Below are 20,065 nucleotides of genomic sequence, written 5' to 3'. Positions count from 1 at the left end.
ATTCCTCTGGGGAGTAGTCGAAGTTGTGATTGTCTGGCCTGATGAATACAGGCCTTCCTCCTATGAAATGTGCGTTTCGTTCTGTGCTCCACTCCGCTTGGGATGGGAGGTGCTCGCGGTACTGCTCTCGAAGAGCGGTCGGGTTGATGTAGTTAAAATCCAGCGTGGATAAATTCTTCTGTGTGGCCTATGTCTACACGTAGACTGCACACCATCCTTAACTAAGTGGGTTCGTTCGTCGTCGGCTAACAAGCCCGTAGAGTGTCTTCTGTCTTCAAACTGATACACCTATTTGCTGATTGCTCGAGTGATTACCTCAGCCTCCTCGGCCTATTGGTCTCTCGGACAGACCCCTCTCCGAAGATGAGTGATCAGTCTATCCCTTCAGCTACCTCGATTACAGAGTAATCTCAAACGGTGCTTTAGCAATCGAATCGGGTGTATTGTTCAGTCTTCAAGGTTCGGTCCGGTCGGTAGTTCGTTGTTAGACTCTAGGAAGTCACAGAGAGTAATAAGATCTCGACCTAATGTTACGCGGCAGCAAAACACGAGCGTCTAGTCGAGTCATCACGAGACAAGGTCTTAGTCTAAGACACAAGTCCGTTCAAGTGACACTTCTGGCGATGTCCTCGCACTGAAGGTCGATCAGAGTTCGTTCTTATGACTCGTAGTGGCTGTCTGCTACTGACGGTCGATCTCAGTCGAAGGCAAGTGAAAAGCTGGTTTAATGGTAACCAGGTCGAGATGGGGATCCAGCTCGACAAGGTCGTCTACTTATACAAAAGGTATCCGCAGTACTACGCAGTAATGCAGGATCGTTCATTGGTTAGATAAGGTGAAACGATGTCTAAGCAGGGTAACAACGAGGAAGTAATATGTATGGGAAAGCTGAGTAAGGTCGTGAGAGATAATCAGTACTAATGGGGATAACGAGTTGTGTATCAGAACGAGGTAAAGATGAGGCATACATGCATGTCTTGCATGTGCAATAAGAAGAAGGTCCGGAGTTGGATCCGGTGTAACCCTAGACTAGGGGTTCTGGACATCTGGATAAAGAATCGGAGGTTGCGCTCCGATGAGTCACATGTTGGATCACGTAGTCTGGTAACGTAAAGGGAACAAGGAAAAGGAAAAGAAAAGACGCGCCACAAGTGAGGAGCGTTGTAACAGAATATGGTATGATACTATGAACTGCACTTATATATCTGATGCTAATAGGATTGAATTTGTAGCTGATAGCTTGTCAATCATCCATTGTAAAGATATTCTTGATCGAGTTACAGCACTTTCTCAAATGTGGTTAGTACTGCCATGCAACTGCTGACACTTATGCAGAAATCTAGTAAGAGCTTTCTATACTTGATTCTTAGTAGAAAATGTCTCTCATAAAGTTAAATATTTTTGACAGCTTATGATTTTTCTTGAAGTAGGTCAAAGCAGGTCAGCTTAGATTAGCTTAGAGTGACAAATATCATAGCAGAATGCATGATCATATATACTGTCATCATGATTGTGTTGGAGGTGTGCAGATTAGCAATTCGGCAAGGTTTGAGAAAGGAGATGAGAAGTGCTGAAGAGAAACTCAAGCCATGGCCATTTTGAAAATTTCTACATACGAAAATTCCAAGAGGCGGCGGAACCTTGCGGAAGAATGGGAGGCCGAACTCTGAAGGAGTTGTACTAGCGTTGCAAAATCGAGTACTTACCTCCCCTAAAATGGAAGTACATTTACCTTTCCTGGAAGGAACATAAATGTAAAATAGGCGGTGACATTAATTGCTAGAGTTCACATGCTTATGATCGATATCGTGAACTTCAACCCGGCACATATGGCAGTGCAAAATTTTCATGATTTAGAATCATAAGAAGGGCAGCTCCCAGACCTCTTAGCTGCCATAAGGTGCGCGGCATTCCTCCACTTGGAAGAGCCGAGTTCATGATGTCGATGACTTCTTCCCGGTGGCAGGCTGAAAGGCATGCGTACGTTCTCGTTACTCATCCAGTCGAGGCCGTTCGCCTTCGGGCTTATGAAACTGACGAACGTTCTCGTATCGCTGGGGCTTTGCCGAGCAGCCTGCTCGGTGCAGAATTACGCAAATGGACGTGGCACTACTTTTCGCGATTAGACGCCCAGACAAGCCATGTCCGCGATGCATCAGCTCCATTCCATCAGTACTGTGCACAAAACATGCCGGAAGAGTTGTGTGAAGATTCCGAAGTGCAGCAAGGTGGGCTTTCTGGAGAAGTTCCTTCGCAACGGATTCATGCGAGGATTGCAAGGGCGCGAAACGTAAACGCTGGTGACAGTCTGCGTGCGAAGTGCCTGTAGAGTGGGAATTCGAAGTGGGTTGGTTTTTGCCACAGGAATGCGTCCGGGCTTTCGGGAATGAGCGGATATGGTGAGCGTTTGCTCTGCTTTTGGATTGAATCATGATTCTGTTCTGACTCGTTCTGACTGCCGCCAGCAAGCTACTCTTCTTACCATCCTACCATCGTCTTGACCTGTGCGCTGTCACTGGGAACGCGCAAAAGGCTCTCTGCACTCTGAACTGAACGTCACTACTGCTAGAGCATTCTTGTTGGGTTACTTCACTGAGTTTCTTCCCGCGTAGCCATGATGAAGAAGGTTGTACGACTCACACGACCTGGCGTCTTCCGCCTTCCTGTTGCCACTCGACGTATCCCTCTGCGACCGTACTCAGCTGCAAGCGCAGCTGTCCAGCAAAAGCCCGAGTATGTACAGGACCGGACGAAGCTCATCCCGGTCGCTGCACGTCTGCAGGAGGGCCGTGCACTGATGCTCGACGTATGGACCATCTTCAAGTGAGCGCAATTCCTCCGTGGCATGGAATGGTGCGGCGTCAAATTGGTTGATTGACTGCTCCAGTGCTGCGAACTTGCCCCCAGATTGCATCAACCTGGGCCAGGGCTACATGAACTTTCCGCCACCGCAGTGGGCCCGCGACGCTGCCGACGAAGCTCTGAAATCGGTTGAGGGGAACCACTACGCTCCCACGAGAGGCAGGCTGCGGCTCCGCAGAGCCATCAAAAACTTCTATGGCACCCAGTTCGGCAGAGAGCTCGACACCGAGAGCGAGATTCTCGTCACTAGTGGTGCGAACGAAGGTATGACGCTTGCGATACTTGACGTGGAAGCCGTCCTGAGCGCAGCGTTCCGGGCGCAGGACAGTATGCTGCGCTCACGGCTTTTATTGATCCGGGCGATGAGGTCATTATGCTTGAGCCATTCTTCGAGCTCTACCTCCCGACGATCGTCTTCAATGGAGGTAAGCCAGTGTATGTACCCCTGCACCCGATTTCGGATCCTGCGTCTCCGAATAAGCGAACTTGGAACTTGGACTTTGACGAGCTGAGGTCAGTGTCTTATTCCGGTTCTCCGCCTCAAGCAGTCATATTCAACATGTCCTTAGGCGTGCGATCACCCCGCGAACCAAAATGATTATGTTGAACTCGCCTCACAACCCTCTCGGGAAGGTGTTCAACCGGGAAGAACTGGAAGGGATTGCAGATATCGCTGAAGAATTCAACCTGCTGGTCATGTCCGACGAGGTCGTGCGTCTACGTGTTTTGCAGGGTTGAATCTCATGACTGCGATTGACGCTACCACGACTTTAACAGTACGAAGCCCTTGTGTATGATGGGAAGGAGCACATTCGGTTCGCCACCCTTCCTGGCATGTGGGACCGCACCATCACGGTTGGATCTGCAGGAAGTGAGTTCTGTCTTGCTCTCGCATTCCTGCTCACCTCAGCTAACCGCACGTTGTAGAAATGTTCGCCGCCACGGGTTGGCGCGTCGGTTGGCTCATCGGCCCACCTGCACTCATTGAACCGACGCTGGCGGCGACGACGCGCATCGTCTTCTGCTCGAACACGCCGATGCAGGAGGCCGCTGCCGCGGGGCTTGAGCAGGCCAGAGAGAGGCGATTCTTCGAGACACAGCTGCAGGAGTACACGGAGCGTCGGGATATCCTTACGCGGGCGTTTGATGAGCTCGGCATGGCGTACACCCATCCAGAAGGTAGTTACTTTATCATGCTGGTGTGTGTTGTCTGTGGTTCATGGTTTGCACCGAGCTGAGATTGTTGTGCGTTCCCAGGATGTGTCTAATGTGACTTGGCCGGATAATTACAAGTTCCCGCCTGCTATGGAAGGTCGAGGGCGGAATTTCAAGTACGCACTTTGTACTATACGGTGTCCTTACGTGACCTTATATTCCTGACAGGGCGATATGGTTCATGGCGAATGAACTCCGTGTGTCGTCGGTTCCAGTCACGGACGTGAGTGTCTTCTTGTCGAGGTCCTGCAAGGTGGTTCTCACTGGATCCTTCTTCTCCTAGTTCTACTGCGACGAACACCGCGACATCGGCGAGAATTACGCTCGCTTCTCGTTCTGTAAAGACGCCGAGACTTTGAGGATTGCTGCGAAACGCCTACAGAACTTGCGGCAGTACTTGCGCAATTAAGGGTGATCTGCTCGTGGAATATTTATGATTTGGAAAAGTTTCTCGTCTACTATCATAGACATGTTTCGTTGGCGTGTAGCTCAATCAATGGTGGTGTGAACATCCTCCCGGTCTGTTTAACTTTGCAAACGAGGCTGGCACCCCAGAAACCCACTAAGTCTCCTGGTATACGAGTTGCTGAGAACTATAAGTCAAGGGCGTAATATACTGCATTGACCAGATGCATTGGAAATGAAAGACATAGCAAGATTCTTCCGGTAAATAAGGAGAAATCGCGCTCGTGCCTTGACACACTACACAAAGTCGGTTCAACTACGGGCCGCAGAAGATTCATGATTTATTCCTAGCACGAGCCAACTACGTCAGCCGAAGCAAGTCTAAGCTCTGTTACATCCACATACTGTTTGGAATACACGGACGCCGCCAAGCGACGAGCCCACAGACGAGCATCCATATGACCAAGGACAGACTCTCCGAAGTCATTGAGAGCGATAATCTCGGGCCGGAACTTCAGCTCATGAAGGGCAGTGTTGAGGTCTGCTCCTGAAAGCACGCGTAAGTACAGCAGCAACCACTTGAAGTCTTGTGACGTACTGTCTCCGACCCCCCAGTAGGCGGGATTCTGACGCATCCAGTAATGATAAAGAGCCCACGGCGGGCTTCGCAACTCTTCCGACGTAACATCTCCAGCTGCCTCCACAGCGGCAGATTTCTCCAGGCCACAGGAGTAGAACACTCGGGGAATGTCTGTCAGTCGGTCGCTTGAACAGAGTAACACTCACTAGCCATCGCTAACTGTTGCGGCGACTGTTGCGACGACATTCTTTACACGAAACAAAAGGGTAGCTATAGGCTTCAAGTTGTAAAGGGATAGCCAAGTCTTGAGCACGTGACTTGCTGCACCGCGCGTGTCAATTTCGTTCTTAGATCTGAAGCTTGGAGGTTGAACGTTGAAACGTTGAAGGTTCACGCTCATCCGTCCTGCATGTAAACTCCCTCCAAGGTGCCCTCTGCTGTATCCTTATTCGAAAACATCACCCCAGAACTAGAGGACGAATACTGCTAAGAAAACAAACCTCGGTCACGTAGTGCAAATCATCCGAGTCCCTGTCCACGATGTCACCCTTCGAGCCCGACCGCTGGATAAGGCAGCTCATGAAATGCGAGCACCTTTCCGAGGTGGACATGAAGGCGCTCTGCGAGTGCGTGCGCTGTATCCTCATGGAGGAGTCAAACATCCAGCCCGTCTCGAGCCCGGTTACGATCTGCGGGGACATACACGGGCAGTTTTGGGATCTCCTCGAGCTTCTCCGCAAGGGCGGGGAGGTGCCCCATACGAGCTACATATTTATGGCACGTATGTGTTTTCTGGCTCGTGCTGGAGGGCTACTCAATTAGTGCAACCCTGCGCTGTAGGGGGATTTCGTGGATCGAGGGCATTATAGCCTCGAGACCGTTTCGTTGTTGCTAGTGCTCAAAGCCAAGTCCGATTATCCAATTTCATCCGGTTTGTGCCCCCTGATGACTGGCATGCCAGGTATCCGGACAGAGTAACACTATTAAGAGGGAACCATGAGAGCAGGCAGATCACGCAGGTGTATGGGTTCTACGGTGAGATTCAATGCTCTCACCGTGAAAAGTAGTTTCTCACGTCTAGAAAGATGAGTGTCAGCAGAAGTATGGCAGTGCGCTTGTCTGGAAAGCATGCTGTAGTGTCTTCGACTACTTGAATTTAGCAGCGGTACGTGCTGTTGGTCATAGGAGGTGAGATCTCTCAATCATAAAGCTGCTTACAGATCATAGACGGCGAGACACTATGCGTTCATGGAGGATTGTCACCGGATATTCGGACGTTAGACCAGATACGGGTGTTGTCGCGTGCGCAGGAGATCCCTCATGAGGGGGCGTTTTGTGGTAGGTGTATTCGCTAGACCGTGCGTTGCCGCTCTGACTCTACTGCAGACCTGATGTGGTCGGACCCTGACGAGATTGAGAATTGGGCAATCAGTCCGCGAGGGGCGGGATGGCTCTTTGGCGGGAGTGTGACTCAAGAAGTGAGCTTACAAGTATTCCTTAAATTGGCGAAAACCTGCAACCCTTTCTTTACGCAGTTCAATCATGTCAACTCCTTGCGATTAATTGCACGGGCACATCAGTTAGTACAAGAGGGGTATAAATACATGTTCGACGAGCAACTCGTGACAGTTTGGTCTGCGCCAAATTACTGCTACCGGTGCGGGAACATGGCGTCTATCCTGACGATCCGCGAGAACGGTGGGCGGGACTTTACTGTGTACGATGCGGCAGAAGAGAACGAGAGGGACAAGGGCTTGCAGAAGTCGCGTAAAATGGTGAGTACTCTGGTAATCTTGCTCATCTGTTGTTGTCCCTTGTGCTCAACTTGCCATCCGGCAGGGTAATATGACATACTTCGTGTAGGTTGTACAGTATAAATGCTTTCGCAGTTTGCAGTTTGGTATCCGGAAGTGGAAAGGTTGCTCGCATACCTCTTGACGATAGTATTACGCAGCAGTCAACACGAGCGTGATACTCGTTAGGTGCGTTTGCAAAGCATTCTGATCGTGTTCGCCGTATCTCGCAATGTCATACAGCTGTAACCTGTCGCGAGTTATAGTTTCCCTCTTGGCAGAATCACCACGGTGCGCGTGAGACACAGATAATTCTAGCGCGTTCTGACCTCAACTTGTGGAACCTAGTGGAATACTGCAGAATGGCGTCGAGTTTGTCATGGGAAAAGGACGAATGGATTCAAACCGACCTTCTGCCCGCATGTGCTTCGTCTCCGTGCAATGTCTGCGCTTATTGACAATATTTGCCTTCTAGTGGATTCCACAGCAACTTCCGCAACCGACATTGAGGAGCCTCGAGACACTACTAGGGGCTTCTCTGTGCGCCGTACAGCGAGTCGTGCACGCACTGGAATGTGTATGGAAGATGAAGGAACATCCTGCATGCAGCGATATTCAGATGCTCTCGCCACTATGTCACATACACTACAAGTAGGACACGAATACCGCCAGCGCCCTTCAGAACGCTTTCATATACGAAACTCGCTCAGTCACTACTCTCCAATCTCACTTCGCGTACAATGTCTCGCTTCTTTTGCGAGCCTTTCTACTCCCTCACCAATTTCGATCGTCTGTTCGATGAGGCATTCTCTTCCAGGGCCCCGAGTTCATCACACAATCGCCAGGTCCAACTACAGCAACAGAATGCTGGGCGAGGTTCTTGAGGCCAAGGCACGTTCACGGCAAAATATTCATGAGTTCGGGAATCTCAAGCTGATTTGCGGCAATAGCATGGACATCCACGAAGACCATTAAACCAACACGGTCACAGCGATCTTCGAGCTGCCGGGCATCTCGAAGGAGAGCGTAAATATTGACGTTCACGATAATATCTTGACTGTGTCCGGCGAGTCCAAGATATTGGGCGACCACGACGAGCATGGATATGCTATGCGCGAGCGCCGATATGGCAAATTCTCTCATTCCATTCCCTTGACTCATGGAGTCAAGGTATGCGTTATCGATATCAGCCATGTACCCAATTGTAGCACTGATGACCTGTTGAACAAAACGAGGAGATCAGGGCTGCGATGGAAAACGGTGTCCTGACTGTCACGTTCCCGAAGACCACGCCAGACATGGAGCCCAAGAAGATCGCCATTCCGCGAAGGGGTTATCCGATAGCCGGATTCATGTACTTGTTGTCAAAACGCAGTCAGCATATTCTACCAGCATTTGTACTTCTTACCGTGTGGTGCCCACGTTTTTGTTAGTGCCAGCTTGCAACGCAATCAAGTCTGTCCTCACCTTCTCCCGCGATCTTTGAGATTTTTATTCAGGTCAATCCTCTCCGGTGTTTACGGTGGCAATCTCTGGAGTTGTTCGGATGCACTTCGCACAAGTGGCAATCTAGCATATTGTCCTGCCAGTGATAGAATATAGAGCGACTGCATGTGTTGGCAAGAAGATTGTGGTGGAGTAGAGGAACGACTCCTTCCTATCTACTAGACGCTCATTAACGAGCCTAGTGATGAAGGACACTTGAAAGCGGGATCTTTGCCTGAAAGTTGTCCACAGAATGGGACGCAGGGCAATATGTTGGGCCTGCAGATGCATCATCGCATGCCAGTGTGTTATGACTTGCTGAAAGACTTGTATCCTAGCGAACATCGTCCATGGAACAAAGGCATCTCTTGCACGATATAGTATCCGATGGCGCTGCGTTATCAGAGTGTACTTATAGCGGTGTCGCACATTGCCTTGTCAAGACACCGACGATATAGTCGAATTGAAGGGTCTTTCCAGAACTTGGGAAGCGCCGCCTGACGTCGGCCTCAACCTTGCTTTCCGAGTGGAAACAAATTTGTTAGCTAACAGTTGTCATTCGGGACTCAAGTCGGTCATACCACATCTTCCGAGGAAAAATGAACTTTATCAGTTCACAACACAACAATTGACCGTCGTAGGAGTCTAACATACAATTTACGCAAACACATGGTCGTAGTCGGACGCGATGCCATTTCGCCAGTTGGCCATGAAAATTTATTTTCACCCATATAGAATAATGTTTGAAAATATACTATTTCCCTTGAACTTCTGAGTCAGTACCAAACAGGGATGTTTATCCACTCACCTCTAGATTAATATTCCAGTTGGATTTGAGTGAAAGTAACGGGCGATATCCTCTGTGGCAAATGCAGTCACGGCGGCCGGCGTTGAGTATGTGGCGCTAAGTTCAAACACCGCTGCACTAACCCCTTCGGAGGGAAATTTGATACTCCGCGAGGATGCTCATCCCAATTTGGCTTTCAATGTTCGTCTTATCTTGCCAAGTAACTTCAGAACTTTTAGTTGCCAATTATGTTGCCCTCTCTTGTACCACTCTTCTTATTTGTGCTTCCTGTTATTTCTGCCTCAGCAGAAGACTGGCGTAGCAGATCCATTTACCAGGTGTGGATGGCCCATGACTGGAATTTCCAATGCGTTACAAATGTGTTCACTTCTTTTTTTCTGATAGCTCGTTACAGACAGGTTCGCCACCACTAACGGCTCCAGTCCCCCATGCGACACTTCCAACCGCAAGTATTGCGGTGGTACATGGCAGGGAGTGATCAACAAGCTCCCCTACATCCAAAACATGGGTTTTGACGCCGTTTGGATCTCCCCCATCGTTGCGAATGTTGAAGGTTTTACCGCATATGGAGAAGCGTTCCACGGGTATGTTGTTACTTTGCGTTCTTTTTTGTAAGCCGAAGCTCACTCGTACCAGCTACTGGACACAGAACATTGATGCCATAAATTATCATTTTGGCTCAGAAGATGACCTCAAGGCTCTTTCGTCGGCATTACATCAAAGTAACATGTATCTTATGGTTGACGTCGTCGTTAACCACATGGCCGCAACTACGAACCCACCGGATTATTCTACGTTCCAACCATTCGATATACAATCTGACTTCCACTCCGAGTGCTTCATCAGTAATTACTCGAACCAGACTAACGTCGAGCAGTGCTGGCTTGGCGATACGAACTTGCCTTTGGCTGATCTGGATACAGAGGATGATACGATTGTTAACTCGATGTATTCTTGGATCAAGACCGTCGTAGGAAACTTCACCGCGGATGGCATACGCATTGATACCGTCAAACATATACGGAAGGACTTCTGGCCCCAGTTCGCGCAGTCTGCGGGTGTGTTTACTATCGGCGAAGTTTTGGATGGCGACACAAACTACGTCAGCCCGTACACCCCTATGTCCCGTTGCCTATGTACAAATCAAACCGCTTTCTAATTAGATATTACAGAGGTCATTGATAGCGTACTGGACTACCCTGCCTGGTTCCCTCTTACCTCGGGTTTCCAGTCAACCAGTGGCAACCTCTCGGCACTCGCTGAGACTGTACAAGCAGCACAGGGTTCCTACAAGGATGGACAGTTCGTGACGGGCTCGTTCCTAGAGAATCACGACCAGCCACGATTCCAATCTTTAACTCAGGACCAAGCGGTAAGTGTGACTAGTGGTTGACGAGATCGATGTTAATCCAGCAGCATTATAGTTGGTAAAAAATGCTATGACCTGGCCTTTTGTGCAAGACGGCATCCCTATCCTGTACTATGGTGGGCATGAATAAATTCTCTGGTGCTTGCAGTGCTGATTTTTTGCAGGTCAGGAACAGGGCTACACTGGCGGAGCTGACCCCGCCAATCGCGAAGCGTGAGGGTTACCTGCTCCCAATATCGCCTTCTGAACTCGCTTGTAGGCTTTGGCTCTCCGGATATGTGGAGGACAACAAACCACTGCTCACGCATGTCAAAACTCTCAACGCCGTACGCAAGATGGCCGCGGCCGCGAACAGCAGCTTTCTGACTACAGCCGTCAGTGAGATTCTGTATTATCGATAATCATTGACATTTCCCGGCAGGCCAAGTTTTCCTCCACCACATCGACACTCGCTGTATCCAAGCCACCGTTGCTTACCCTGCTCACCAACGGTGGCAACTCGTCGACGCCGACTTGGACCGTTTCTGATACTGGGTTTAAGCCGAATGAGCAGCTTGTCGAGGTTTTATCCTGCTCACTGCTCAGCGCAGACAAGAAAGGCGGCGTCAGTGTGCATGGTTCTGGGGGCATGCCTCAGGTGTGTTCGAGCCTGGCGTTCTGTCTCAAATGTCACTAAGCTTCGCATTGTGCAGGTTATCATGCCGAGGTCTGCGTTGAATCAGTCTGGCAGTGTTTGTCCCAGCCTTGCGACGTCCTCTGGCTCTCAGGCTTCCTCTGCGGCTGACTTGACCTTACCTTTAGCAGCAACGCTAGTACTTGGGATACTCTCCGCGATATTCGCTGCCTGACGAGACCTAACGAGATCGATTCGTCATTCTCTTCAACTGCATTTCCGATCTTTTTCAGATGGCCGCTAGATTTGTAGCATACTCAACCGCATACATTACCCATGTTTAAAGAAGGGTGGCACCCTCTCAACGTAGCACCTTCGAACGGACCCTAAGTTACGTTCTAGATAGACCGTCCTTACGGACTTCACCTTACTACACGAACACTATACCATTGATATAATAATCACCAAAGATCCCGTAAGCACAACTTCAATGAGGACAATGCCTCACTACTAAACACCGCGATATCAAGTCTACGGCACAACCCTTGTAAAATGTGCAATAAACACTGTGCTCATATGCGTACTACGCAGAAGTAGCAGAGGTATAATAATAATGCGAAATATCGGCCGTGCTCTTGTCTGGTGCACTGGTTAGGGTACAGAACTGTCTGGTATGAATTAACGCCTCCTCGCGACTCTAGCACGCCGTGGCGCTCTCGCAGGTCTGGGGACAGGAGCATGAAGAGGCGGAGCAGGCAGCAGAGGCAGCGGCGGAGGAGCAAAACCGAGGAGTGGTACAGGAGCTGGCACTGCAACGGGCAGGCCGTTGAAATTGAGGTGTACATTGTATACAGCACCCGCCTGTGCCGCTTGTTGCTGAGCCAAACGAGCGGCAGCCATTTGTTGTTGCATTATCTGAGCCTGACGCCGCTGCTGGCGGGCGAGCTCCTGTGCTTGGTTCACTCCAATGGGCACCGCGCGAATGTGAATGCCGTCCGCTTGGTATAGTACGTTTGACGGGCCTGCGGCAGGGAGCGGGGGCGGGATATCGATCTTTATGTCTTCGTCGTTGACGTCGGGATGTTCACGTTTGTAATCTTCCAAGGCCTTCTTTGCCGCAGCTGCTACCTGTGAAACGCAGGGCGGTCAACGATGATGACAGGTCCTATCCAAGTGAATTCGCACCTCATCACTGTGGCGCTGCTCGACAGAATCCCATAGTAAACACTTCGCAGGGTCCGATTTCCCGTTGTAAGGAGGCGGCTAGTGTTGTCAACAATTAGCGCCTACAGGATACAAGTCACTGCTCACGTTGTTAAAGTGATCGTAGCCCGTGATTATCTTCCGGCACACGTAGCAAGACAATGTATGACAGTTCGGGCACGTCATTTTGTTGCACTGACAAAGCACGTTTCAACGACGAGCAGACAACCGACTTAATTGCTACTTACACCCATCTCCTTGACAAATGCTGCGACCATGTTCGTAAATGAGTGGATCCGGATCACAATGGAGAACCACGTTGATAACATACCTTTCTGACACTTGGGACAATTGCGCATTAGAGCGCGCGCTGCCTAGAGCGTGAGCATACTGTATGGAAGGCAAGCAGCAGCGGACTAACTCATAGCCTCTTCAATCGTATGTTGAGCGTCCAGCTTCTTGTCATCTTCCACCTCTGCAAGACGGCCCAACGTGAGAGTAGAGCACAAATGATGCTGGTGTCGAACTCACCTTTACAACTCTTTGGTAGATGATCCTGACCAGTGCCATGCGGTAAACGAACAATGTACCTGCGAATAAACAGCACGCAGCTTACAGGTTTCTTGCATGCTCTGCAGGTGACGGCGCCACACTCCTGATTTTCGCATCTGAACAGCCGCTCCTGAGGATTATCGATCACGACCTTATAGTCGCAGAACGGACACTCCTCAAGATTCTCGAGGCCGGCCGCTTCTATCTCCTTGCGCTGCTTCACACGGTCATACAGCGCGAGTAATTTCGGTGTGAGGAACCGTCGGAGCTCCGATTCTGGGAAGGGCAGCTTGCACCCAGACTGGTCCATGCAGACGATATTCGCGTCGTGCGCGCCGAGAAGCGTCTCTGAGTATGTAGTCATGCACGCTGTGCAGAAGAGATGTGCTTCGGGGCACTGGATCATCTTGTCCTATGATTCATGTCCGAGTCAGAAAGGGATGATACATATACAGAAATGACGAACGAATGGATACGACGAGAAGCAACACCCGCACTCGATACCGTCGCCAGCCTCTTCGGACTCCTGCTTGTTCAACTTCTCCGCCACCTCGGGGTCTCGGCGCACGACTGTCTCTTGCAACTTGAGCTTGACCCACTCCTTCTCCTTCTCGAGATCTGCGTCAAGCCGTTCAACACCCTTCCCCTTTCCACGCGCCCGAATAGTCTTCCGCTTGTACGGCAAGTTGCCGCTCTTGCGCTCTTCAAACACGTACATGTAGGTTGGCGCGTATAGCATGTTGTTTCGAAAGAATGCTTTTCGGAGATGTGACACTGGTATGTCGGGAAAATCAGTAGCCAATTGCTCCTGAGAGGGCGTAGCAGTGAATTACGTGTCAGAGTGAATACCGTATCCACGTACGTGCGCCAGCGTGAAATATTGCAACCCACTAGGCTGCTCCCGTTCCTTGCTTCCGTAGTCCACCTTCGGCTTCGCGCTCGCACGCGCCTGCTCCTCCGCATCAACCTCATCCTCGCGCTTCCGCTTGGCCTTGCCCTTCCCTTTCGGATCCGCCTTGGGGTACGTCGGGTCCTCGAATAGGACGTGCAGCACGGGCTCAACAACCTTCTCTTGGTAGTTAGGGAAGTGATTCTCCACGAGGGAGCGCACGTGCTCGGGCAGCACATCTGGGATTATCTCAAGCACCTGCGCGATGTACGCGTCGTACGGGTCGTGCGACGCGTCAAGCAAGGAGCCGGGTTGTGATGCGGGGACGGGAACGAAGGGGTCCGGCTCAACTGCAGCAAAGGCCATCGGCGGGAGTACGGGGGCCTCGGGCACGGCAAGGGGTGCAGCCTCAGCAGGCTTGTCCGCCACAGCTTGCTTGGGCGGCCCAGCGACACTGCTCCCACTGGGGTTAGAAGGACCTGCTTCGTCATCGGAGCCGGGGAGGAACAAAGGCGCTTCTGCCTCGTGAGAGGTGAGTTGTGAAGGGCCCGCCACAGGGGATTTTGCTCGGGCCTTCTTCTCTGGAGGACTGCGTGAGTGCCGCAAATGCTGTACCTCGTCTTCAGAGTCGGTTAGCTCGATTACATCAGCTGCTGGTGCAGTTGGTGCGCGTCGTTTGCGCGACCGTAGGCGACGAGGCGAAGGCACGAGTGGGGCTGGCGACCCTTCCGTCGAGGAGACTATCTCGATGATTTTGTTGTTGACCATTCCCAGAGTGTCTGCAACGCGATGAGGGGCTCCCCGCACGCCTGTGTAGTTTGAAGACTCACCAGCGACTTGGTCCACTCGACGACTTCAATGTAGAGAACAAAGAAGAAAGCAACCCTACGTGTTAGCGGCGGAAGCTGTTATCCCTCTAGCAACGGCAAAATTCGTCCTGCCTACTTGACTCACGTCTGACGGGACATGCTGGTGAAGGGTAGGTAAGGACAGGTAAAAGGCCTTCCTTGAAAGTCAGTTTGAACAGCTGCGGTCACGTGACTATTATACTACAGTACTGGATACCAAGGGGGGCGGGGCGGAGCGGAACCAATCGGCCACGCCTTTCTATGAGTGAGTCGGAGGACCGTCGCTCAAACGGCTCTTCTTGCTGTATAGCAGCTCCGCTGTCGAGAAGGACAAACGAAAACTCCAATCTGAGAATGCGTAGCGCTCCACGATTCTCAGGCTCTAGCTATAGCATCCAATGAGTACCGAAAGTGAGCTTGCCGTCATCTCGTTGCATTTGGATTGCACCCAACCTGAACGGGTCTTAATTTTAGGATACACGTACTATTGCGACTTGGGTGTCGAGGGCGATCGGCTTCGACACGCGTGTGGGCCTTGCTGCCCCAACGCCTTGTATGCTCACTCCCTATTCTCCTCTACCGAGACATACCGCAGCCATCTCAAGACATTTGGACGCCCGGACGCCTGGACGCCTTCCAATTGTTCTTAAGCGATGTTCCCGAGGATATGTGGATCCGCTCGCTGCTCCTCCGGCAAGTGGAGTGAGCGGCAAGCTACTGGATGTAAAAAAGCTCGCGTGGTCTTTTAATGATCCTCTGGAGCTGTGCTCTTCAAACTCATGGCTGGAGATCCGACGCTATACGTCTTGCACGCGCCAAACGGTGCTCAGCTATTCACTTCAAGTATCTCATGACCCACGTTGCAAATGCACCGATGACGTTCGAGGGTTGTCGTCCGTTATTTCACCCAGTCGCTATAAGAGGGGTCTACTAAGTGTATGAGAGCTATCTATCATCAGTTTCCCCCTTTTAATAGAAAACCTTGTACCGCGATGCTGTTTTTCCATCCTGTGCGCCTGCTCCTCTATATCTTCCTGGTGAGTGCAACACGTATATTCAAGCCAGTGTTAATCTCACCTCGAACTCTGTAACAGTGGGTCGTCTCCGCTGTGCTCTTGGGTCTGACTGCGGCCCGCTTGTACTACACGACCCACTTGCCGGCATTCGACCCCCTCAACCAAGGAGTGGACTTCTACGATCCGATTGTGGCGGAATTGCTCTTCTCATCCATTCTGACTCTCTTCTGGGCGACATGGGTGTATGTATACTAAACTCTTTCCCACGGTGATTGGAGTAGCTGAGCATGACATCAACGCATAGGATCCACGTCGTCGTCAGAAACTTCGAGTGGGGCCTAGTTGTCAGCTTCGCCAGTGAGCTGCTGGGCCTCTCGGTCGTGTTTGTGCTCTGGCTCGTGGGCGCAGCCATTGCAACAGTGAGTCCGTCCCTCTCCACCTGGTCTCCATACTCTCGCTGACAACGTTCCTTTCGCAGAACATGTGGGGCGACCTCCACTGGTGCTGGATCTACCAGCCCTGCCGGCTGCTCACTGCGCTTGTCGCGTTCGCGTGGATCGGTTGGATCACAATTCTCGTGCTGCTAGTGCTGAGTACCCTCTTCGTCACGGTCAATCGTGCGCTCTATGCTCCCTTGCACGGACGGTACGATTTCCGCTCGCACTTCCGCAACGCCGGTCGCACCGTGCGCGTCTAAAGAGTGGCTGCGACGGAAGAGGAGGAACGTACATAAATGGTGCGTCGTCCAGAGTAGGTTTCAGTAGGAAAGGTCTGTTCCATTGTCATAATATATCATCTCACTATGTGCCAGTTTATTCGTGGTTGCGCATTCTATTGTTCCCTTTGCGGGTCTTTGTCGAACATTTTGCCACACAGGATGAGATACGCGACGGGTGAGATCTCAGGTCAGATTCTCGTCACCAGAGCTACCCGACGGTCATCTGCAGCTCAGGATCCGATCTGCGGCTGGAAGATATTGGAATTTGCGCCCAGCACTGGCAATGGCTTCGGCGTTCCTCAAGCCGCTCGATACGCTATAGACGACATGCCAGACGGATCCGCGGGACATTCTTCTCATATCGATGCTCGGCGGGGCTCCTTGACACCATCTCAGACTTGCCTAAGTACTGGGCGGTGCGGTCATTCCTCCGTAGATTCCATGGATAGATATGGTGGTGACGTCGACGAATACCAACCTATCAAGCTCGCGGTCCCAGTCAATACTAGCCTGAATGCAGAACGCCACGGATAATCTTGCCGGGAAAACCTATATTAGTGACGATTTCGACGTATCCAGCCTCATAGGACTCTTCTATGTGCGTGGACTTCTCTTACATCTCTTATTTGTACATCCGCGATCTAAACCGTCCTGTATCTAGCTATCGCTGGATAGTCGTCAGACACTCCGGATTGTTAACCTTCCACAGCAAGATTGTTACCTTCACTTCTCCCGTGGCATTCAGGGCTTTTGGACAGCACAACGTAGCTTAGGGACTAGCATAGGACCCCCGACAATTGGTGAATAGGCCTGATCTGGAGAGGGCAAAAATGTCCGTTGGGAAAAGGCCGTTTCGGGCCCAAAATGTCCGTGAAAAATTAGGCCTCACCACATTTTTTGCCTCCGCGGTCCGCGTTTCTCTTCAGGTTCTAACCCTAAAAAGGTAATTTTGGGTGCTTCTGAGCCGGCGGCTACGCCGCCTCCGCCCGCTCTCCCTCGCCGGCCTTCCACAAGCGTTTGTCCGGCCCCGAATCAGGCCGCTGCCTCCCCGATGTCCGCGAAATGGCTCAGGCTATCCGGCGGTCAACCCCCTGATTTGTCCGTGAAATACCAGGCATGAGGCTCTCGAAAGTTCAAAATTTGTCCGTAACTGGCTCAGGGACCTTCCCCAATTGTCGGGGGTCCTACTAGCATGGATACTGGTCAACCGGATGAATGATCCATGGATAGCAGTTGCGCGGATGTGGATACGGATGCGGATACTTTCTCACGGATAGGGCGGATAGACGGTTTTATCCACGGTTTTCGCTATACTTTCTGCCAACTCTGTCTCCTTTCATTGTAGCACTCGTTTATACCCTCTTGATATGCTACATGCCAAGTCTTGATTGTATAGTCCTCTAATAATGAACAATACCATTGTCATTGCCACTACTAAGACATTTCCCACTTGAAATTTTCATGCAGCACAACATGTCTTTGCAGACATTCAAGGCATCAATATTCAATGGCAGCGGGCTCTTTGTGACACTCCGCTGATGCCTGAATTCTCAGAGCTTACATGGATACTGAAGGCAAAGATGAGAAGTGATGCCGGTGAAATGTTATCAGACTAGTTCAAAAATGTCTATACTGCTCTGTATACTAGACAGTGTACTTGTGTCATGTTACCCAAACCGTGGATGCATCTGCATCCGTACGGACAATATCCGCAGATGGCGGGGTTTAAAAATATCCGTGGATATTCATCCGGATAGACATCCGGATGATCCATGCTAGTCCCTACAATTGCGGAAAATACACCACCTCCGTCATAAAGCTTACATTGTCCCCGGACCTCGCCTTCTGGAAATCGGAGCAGGATAGGCACTGGGGGCAAAAGTGGATGTTCTGCCTTGGAACAGTGTCTGAACATCCAAGGAACAGATTACGTTTTTGGACATGTCACATGTTCTGAACATGATAAGGAACATCTAATATGTCTCGCACAATGTTCTATTGGAGAGCATGCTGGAGACATGTTGCATGTACCATTCTGGAACATATAATATGTCTCACACAATGTCTCATTGGAGAATGTCCTGCAGACTTGCTGCATGTTTCATTCTGGAACATTTATCATTTTGCTACTATATTCTGGGCTTGTCTCTTGGTGCAATATGCTCTGTATAATAAGGATTTCCCATGGCCAAACACATTACATTTCTGGCCAACGTTAATCTTCAGAACATTGTGAGAAGATGTTAAGTGCTCCTACTCCAAACATACAAGATCTTCTGACCACCAAGAACATCTGCAGTACATGTATGATACATACATAAATTATACTAAAATTTTACATGTACTGCAAATGTTCTTGGTGCCCAGGACATCTTGTATGTTTGGAGTAGGAGCACTTAACATCTTCTCACAATGTTCTGAAGATTAACGTTGGCCAGAAATGTAATGTGTTTGGCCATGGGAAATCCTTATTATACAGAGCATATTGCATCAAGAGATAAGCCCAGAATATAGTAGCAAAATGATAAATGTTCCAGAATGAAACATGCAGCAAGTCTGCAGGACATTCTCCAATAAGACATTGTGTGAGACATATTATATGTTCCAGAATGGTACATGCAACATGTCTCCAGCATGCTCTCCAATAGAACATTGTGCGAGACATATTAGATGTTCCTTATCATGTTCAGAACATGTGACATGTCCAAAAACGTAATCTGTTCCTTGGATGTTCAGACACTGTTCCAAGGCAGAACATCCACTTTTGCCTCCAGTGAGGATGCATTGGATGTTATGGTAGGCAAGTCATACAGATCACAGCGGAAAGTCACTCTCTCCATGCACGCAGTGCGTCTCGGATGCACGGTCGACACGGTCACACTGCTTGTCGAACAGAAAACTATGAAAAGAGGATACTCGCTGCAGGTTTCAGCGACCGCGTGTGTGTGCATCTGCTGGACTACACCGCCAACTCTGTTTAGGCCGATTGTTCCATGGCTGAGTCTGCGAGATACCAGCTGTCGAAAGGTCTGGCAGCCAGGCTGCATCCCATCCGAAGGACACCTGATTGATGTTCAGCCTCTTGGGATGTCCCGCGGTCTGCTCCGAAATGGGAAGCTGGCCAGGTCACCACCAGGTCCCTGCATCGGGGGAGGTCATCTATGTCTCCCTCTGCCCCAAATAAAAAAACTAAGTAGCCTAATGATCTGTGTGATGTCCATAGTGGTAGCTCATGTCCTCAGAAAAGCTTGATTTGAGATGCTCAATGATCCACCCAAAGGGAGGCTTCACTTGAGCTCTGTTTCCTGAAGTCCTGAGCCAGTCACGCCGCGTTCACTAAGCAAAGAAGCCGAGGCGGAGTCGGAAAGTCGACGATACAGTCCGTGATGAAATTTTCGTAACACCTCCCACATCTCTTCCTCCTTCACTTTCGACGTCCCCTCGCTTTCCTGCATCTGGGGTGGTTCTGTGTGCGTGTACCTTAAGGTGAGCCATCTGAACTAATCTGTTTCTTGCAGCCTGAAACCGGAGAGCTGTCTTACGTCGCGCGCAGGTCGTTCGAGTCCGAGCCTTCGCTGAGTGACGCGCTTTGAGTTGTGTTTGATTCTCACTCACAATATCAGTTTGCAGCGCGTTTCAACCTGAGCATCCTCAAGCTGTCGTGCTGAATGGAGGAGATGAGACTCTTGGCAATGTAAGACAGTCATCC

General features: G+C 50.5%; 6 protein-coding genes across 6 annotated transcripts; 4 read left to right on the top strand and 2 right to left on the bottom strand.

The window, feature by feature from the left end:
• Positions 1–2,614: 2,614 nt before the first annotated feature.
• On the top strand, positions 2,615–4,486 carry SCP_1004420 (Uncharacterized aminotransferase; the record flags this gene model as incomplete). The annotated part of the gene is made up of 9 exons (XM_027762307.1): positions 2,615–2,823; positions 2,888–3,126; positions 3,186–3,375; positions 3,432–3,573; positions 3,640–3,733; positions 3,790–4,061; positions 4,120–4,193; positions 4,246–4,300; positions 4,361–4,486. 9 exons carry the CDS (start codon positions 2,615–2,617, stop codon positions 4,484–4,486), a joined length of 1,401 nt encoding a protein of 466 aa, XP_027618108.1.
• Positions 4,487–4,816: 330 nt separating this feature from the next.
• SCP_1004410 (hypothetical protein) lies at positions 4,817–5,308 on the bottom strand (the record flags this gene model as incomplete). Its single annotated transcript, XM_027762306.1, has 4 exons — positions 4,817–4,829; positions 4,888–5,029; positions 5,081–5,221; positions 5,269–5,308. 4 exons carry the CDS (start codon positions 5,306–5,308, stop codon positions 4,817–4,819), a joined length of 336 nt encoding a protein of 111 aa, XP_027618107.1.
• Positions 5,309–5,602: 294 nt separating this feature from the next.
• SCP_1004400 (Serine/threonine-protein phosphatase ppe1) lies at positions 5,603–7,892 on the top strand (the record flags this gene model as incomplete). The annotated part of the gene is made up of 13 exons (XM_027762305.1): positions 5,603–5,839; positions 5,903–5,970; positions 6,024–6,097; positions 6,148–6,227; positions 6,283–6,400; positions 6,449–6,540; positions 6,598–6,837; positions 6,902–6,919; positions 7,007–7,044; positions 7,099–7,146; positions 7,204–7,274; positions 7,331–7,746; positions 7,806–7,892. 13 exons carry the CDS (start codon positions 5,603–5,605, stop codon positions 7,890–7,892), a joined length of 1,587 nt encoding a protein of 528 aa, XP_027618106.1.
• Positions 7,893–9,375: 1,483 nt separating this feature from the next.
• SCP_1004390 (Alpha-amylase A type-3) lies at positions 9,376–11,365 on the top strand (the record flags this gene model as incomplete). Its single annotated transcript, XM_027762304.1, has 9 exons — positions 9,376–9,465; positions 9,533–9,732; positions 9,785–10,206; positions 10,321–10,520; positions 10,573–10,633; positions 10,682–10,730; positions 10,777–10,891; positions 10,939–11,154; positions 11,210–11,365. 9 exons carry the CDS (start codon positions 9,376–9,378, stop codon positions 11,363–11,365), a joined length of 1,509 nt encoding a protein of 502 aa, XP_027618105.1.
• A 443-nt stretch (positions 11,366–11,808) lies between these two features.
• Positions 11,809–14,542, bottom strand: SCP_1004380 (predicted protein; the record flags this gene model as incomplete). Its single annotated transcript, XM_027762303.1, has 10 exons — positions 11,809–12,258; positions 12,316–12,393; positions 12,442–12,528; positions 12,582–12,601; positions 12,665–12,703; positions 12,755–12,808; positions 12,865–12,889; positions 12,950–13,297; positions 13,352–13,693; positions 13,748–14,542. The coding sequence occupies 10 exons, from the start codon at positions 14,540–14,542 to the stop codon at positions 11,809–11,811; spliced, it is 2,238 nt and encodes a 745-aa protein (XP_027618104.1).
• A 1,072-nt stretch (positions 14,543–15,614) lies between these two features.
• Positions 15,615–16,335, top strand: SCP_1004370 (hypothetical protein; the record flags this gene model as incomplete). Its single annotated transcript, XM_027762302.1, has 4 exons — positions 15,615–15,659; positions 15,717–15,880; positions 15,943–16,057; positions 16,117–16,335. The coding sequence occupies 4 exons, from the start codon at positions 15,615–15,617 to the stop codon at positions 16,333–16,335; spliced, it is 543 nt and encodes a 180-aa protein (XP_027618103.1).
• Between the last annotated feature and the right edge of the window lie 3,730 nt (positions 16,336–20,065).

Source organism: Sparassis crispa, assembly GCF_003851025.1.
Source record: "Sparassis crispa DNA, contig_000009F, whole genome shotgun sequence".
In the NCBI taxonomy this organism is placed as follows: domain Eukaryota; kingdom Fungi; phylum Basidiomycota; class Agaricomycetes; order Polyporales; family Sparassidaceae; genus Sparassis; species Sparassis crispa.
The sequence above is the reverse complement of the archived record's forward strand: the minus strand, read 5'-3'. Positions and strand labels throughout refer to the sequence as shown.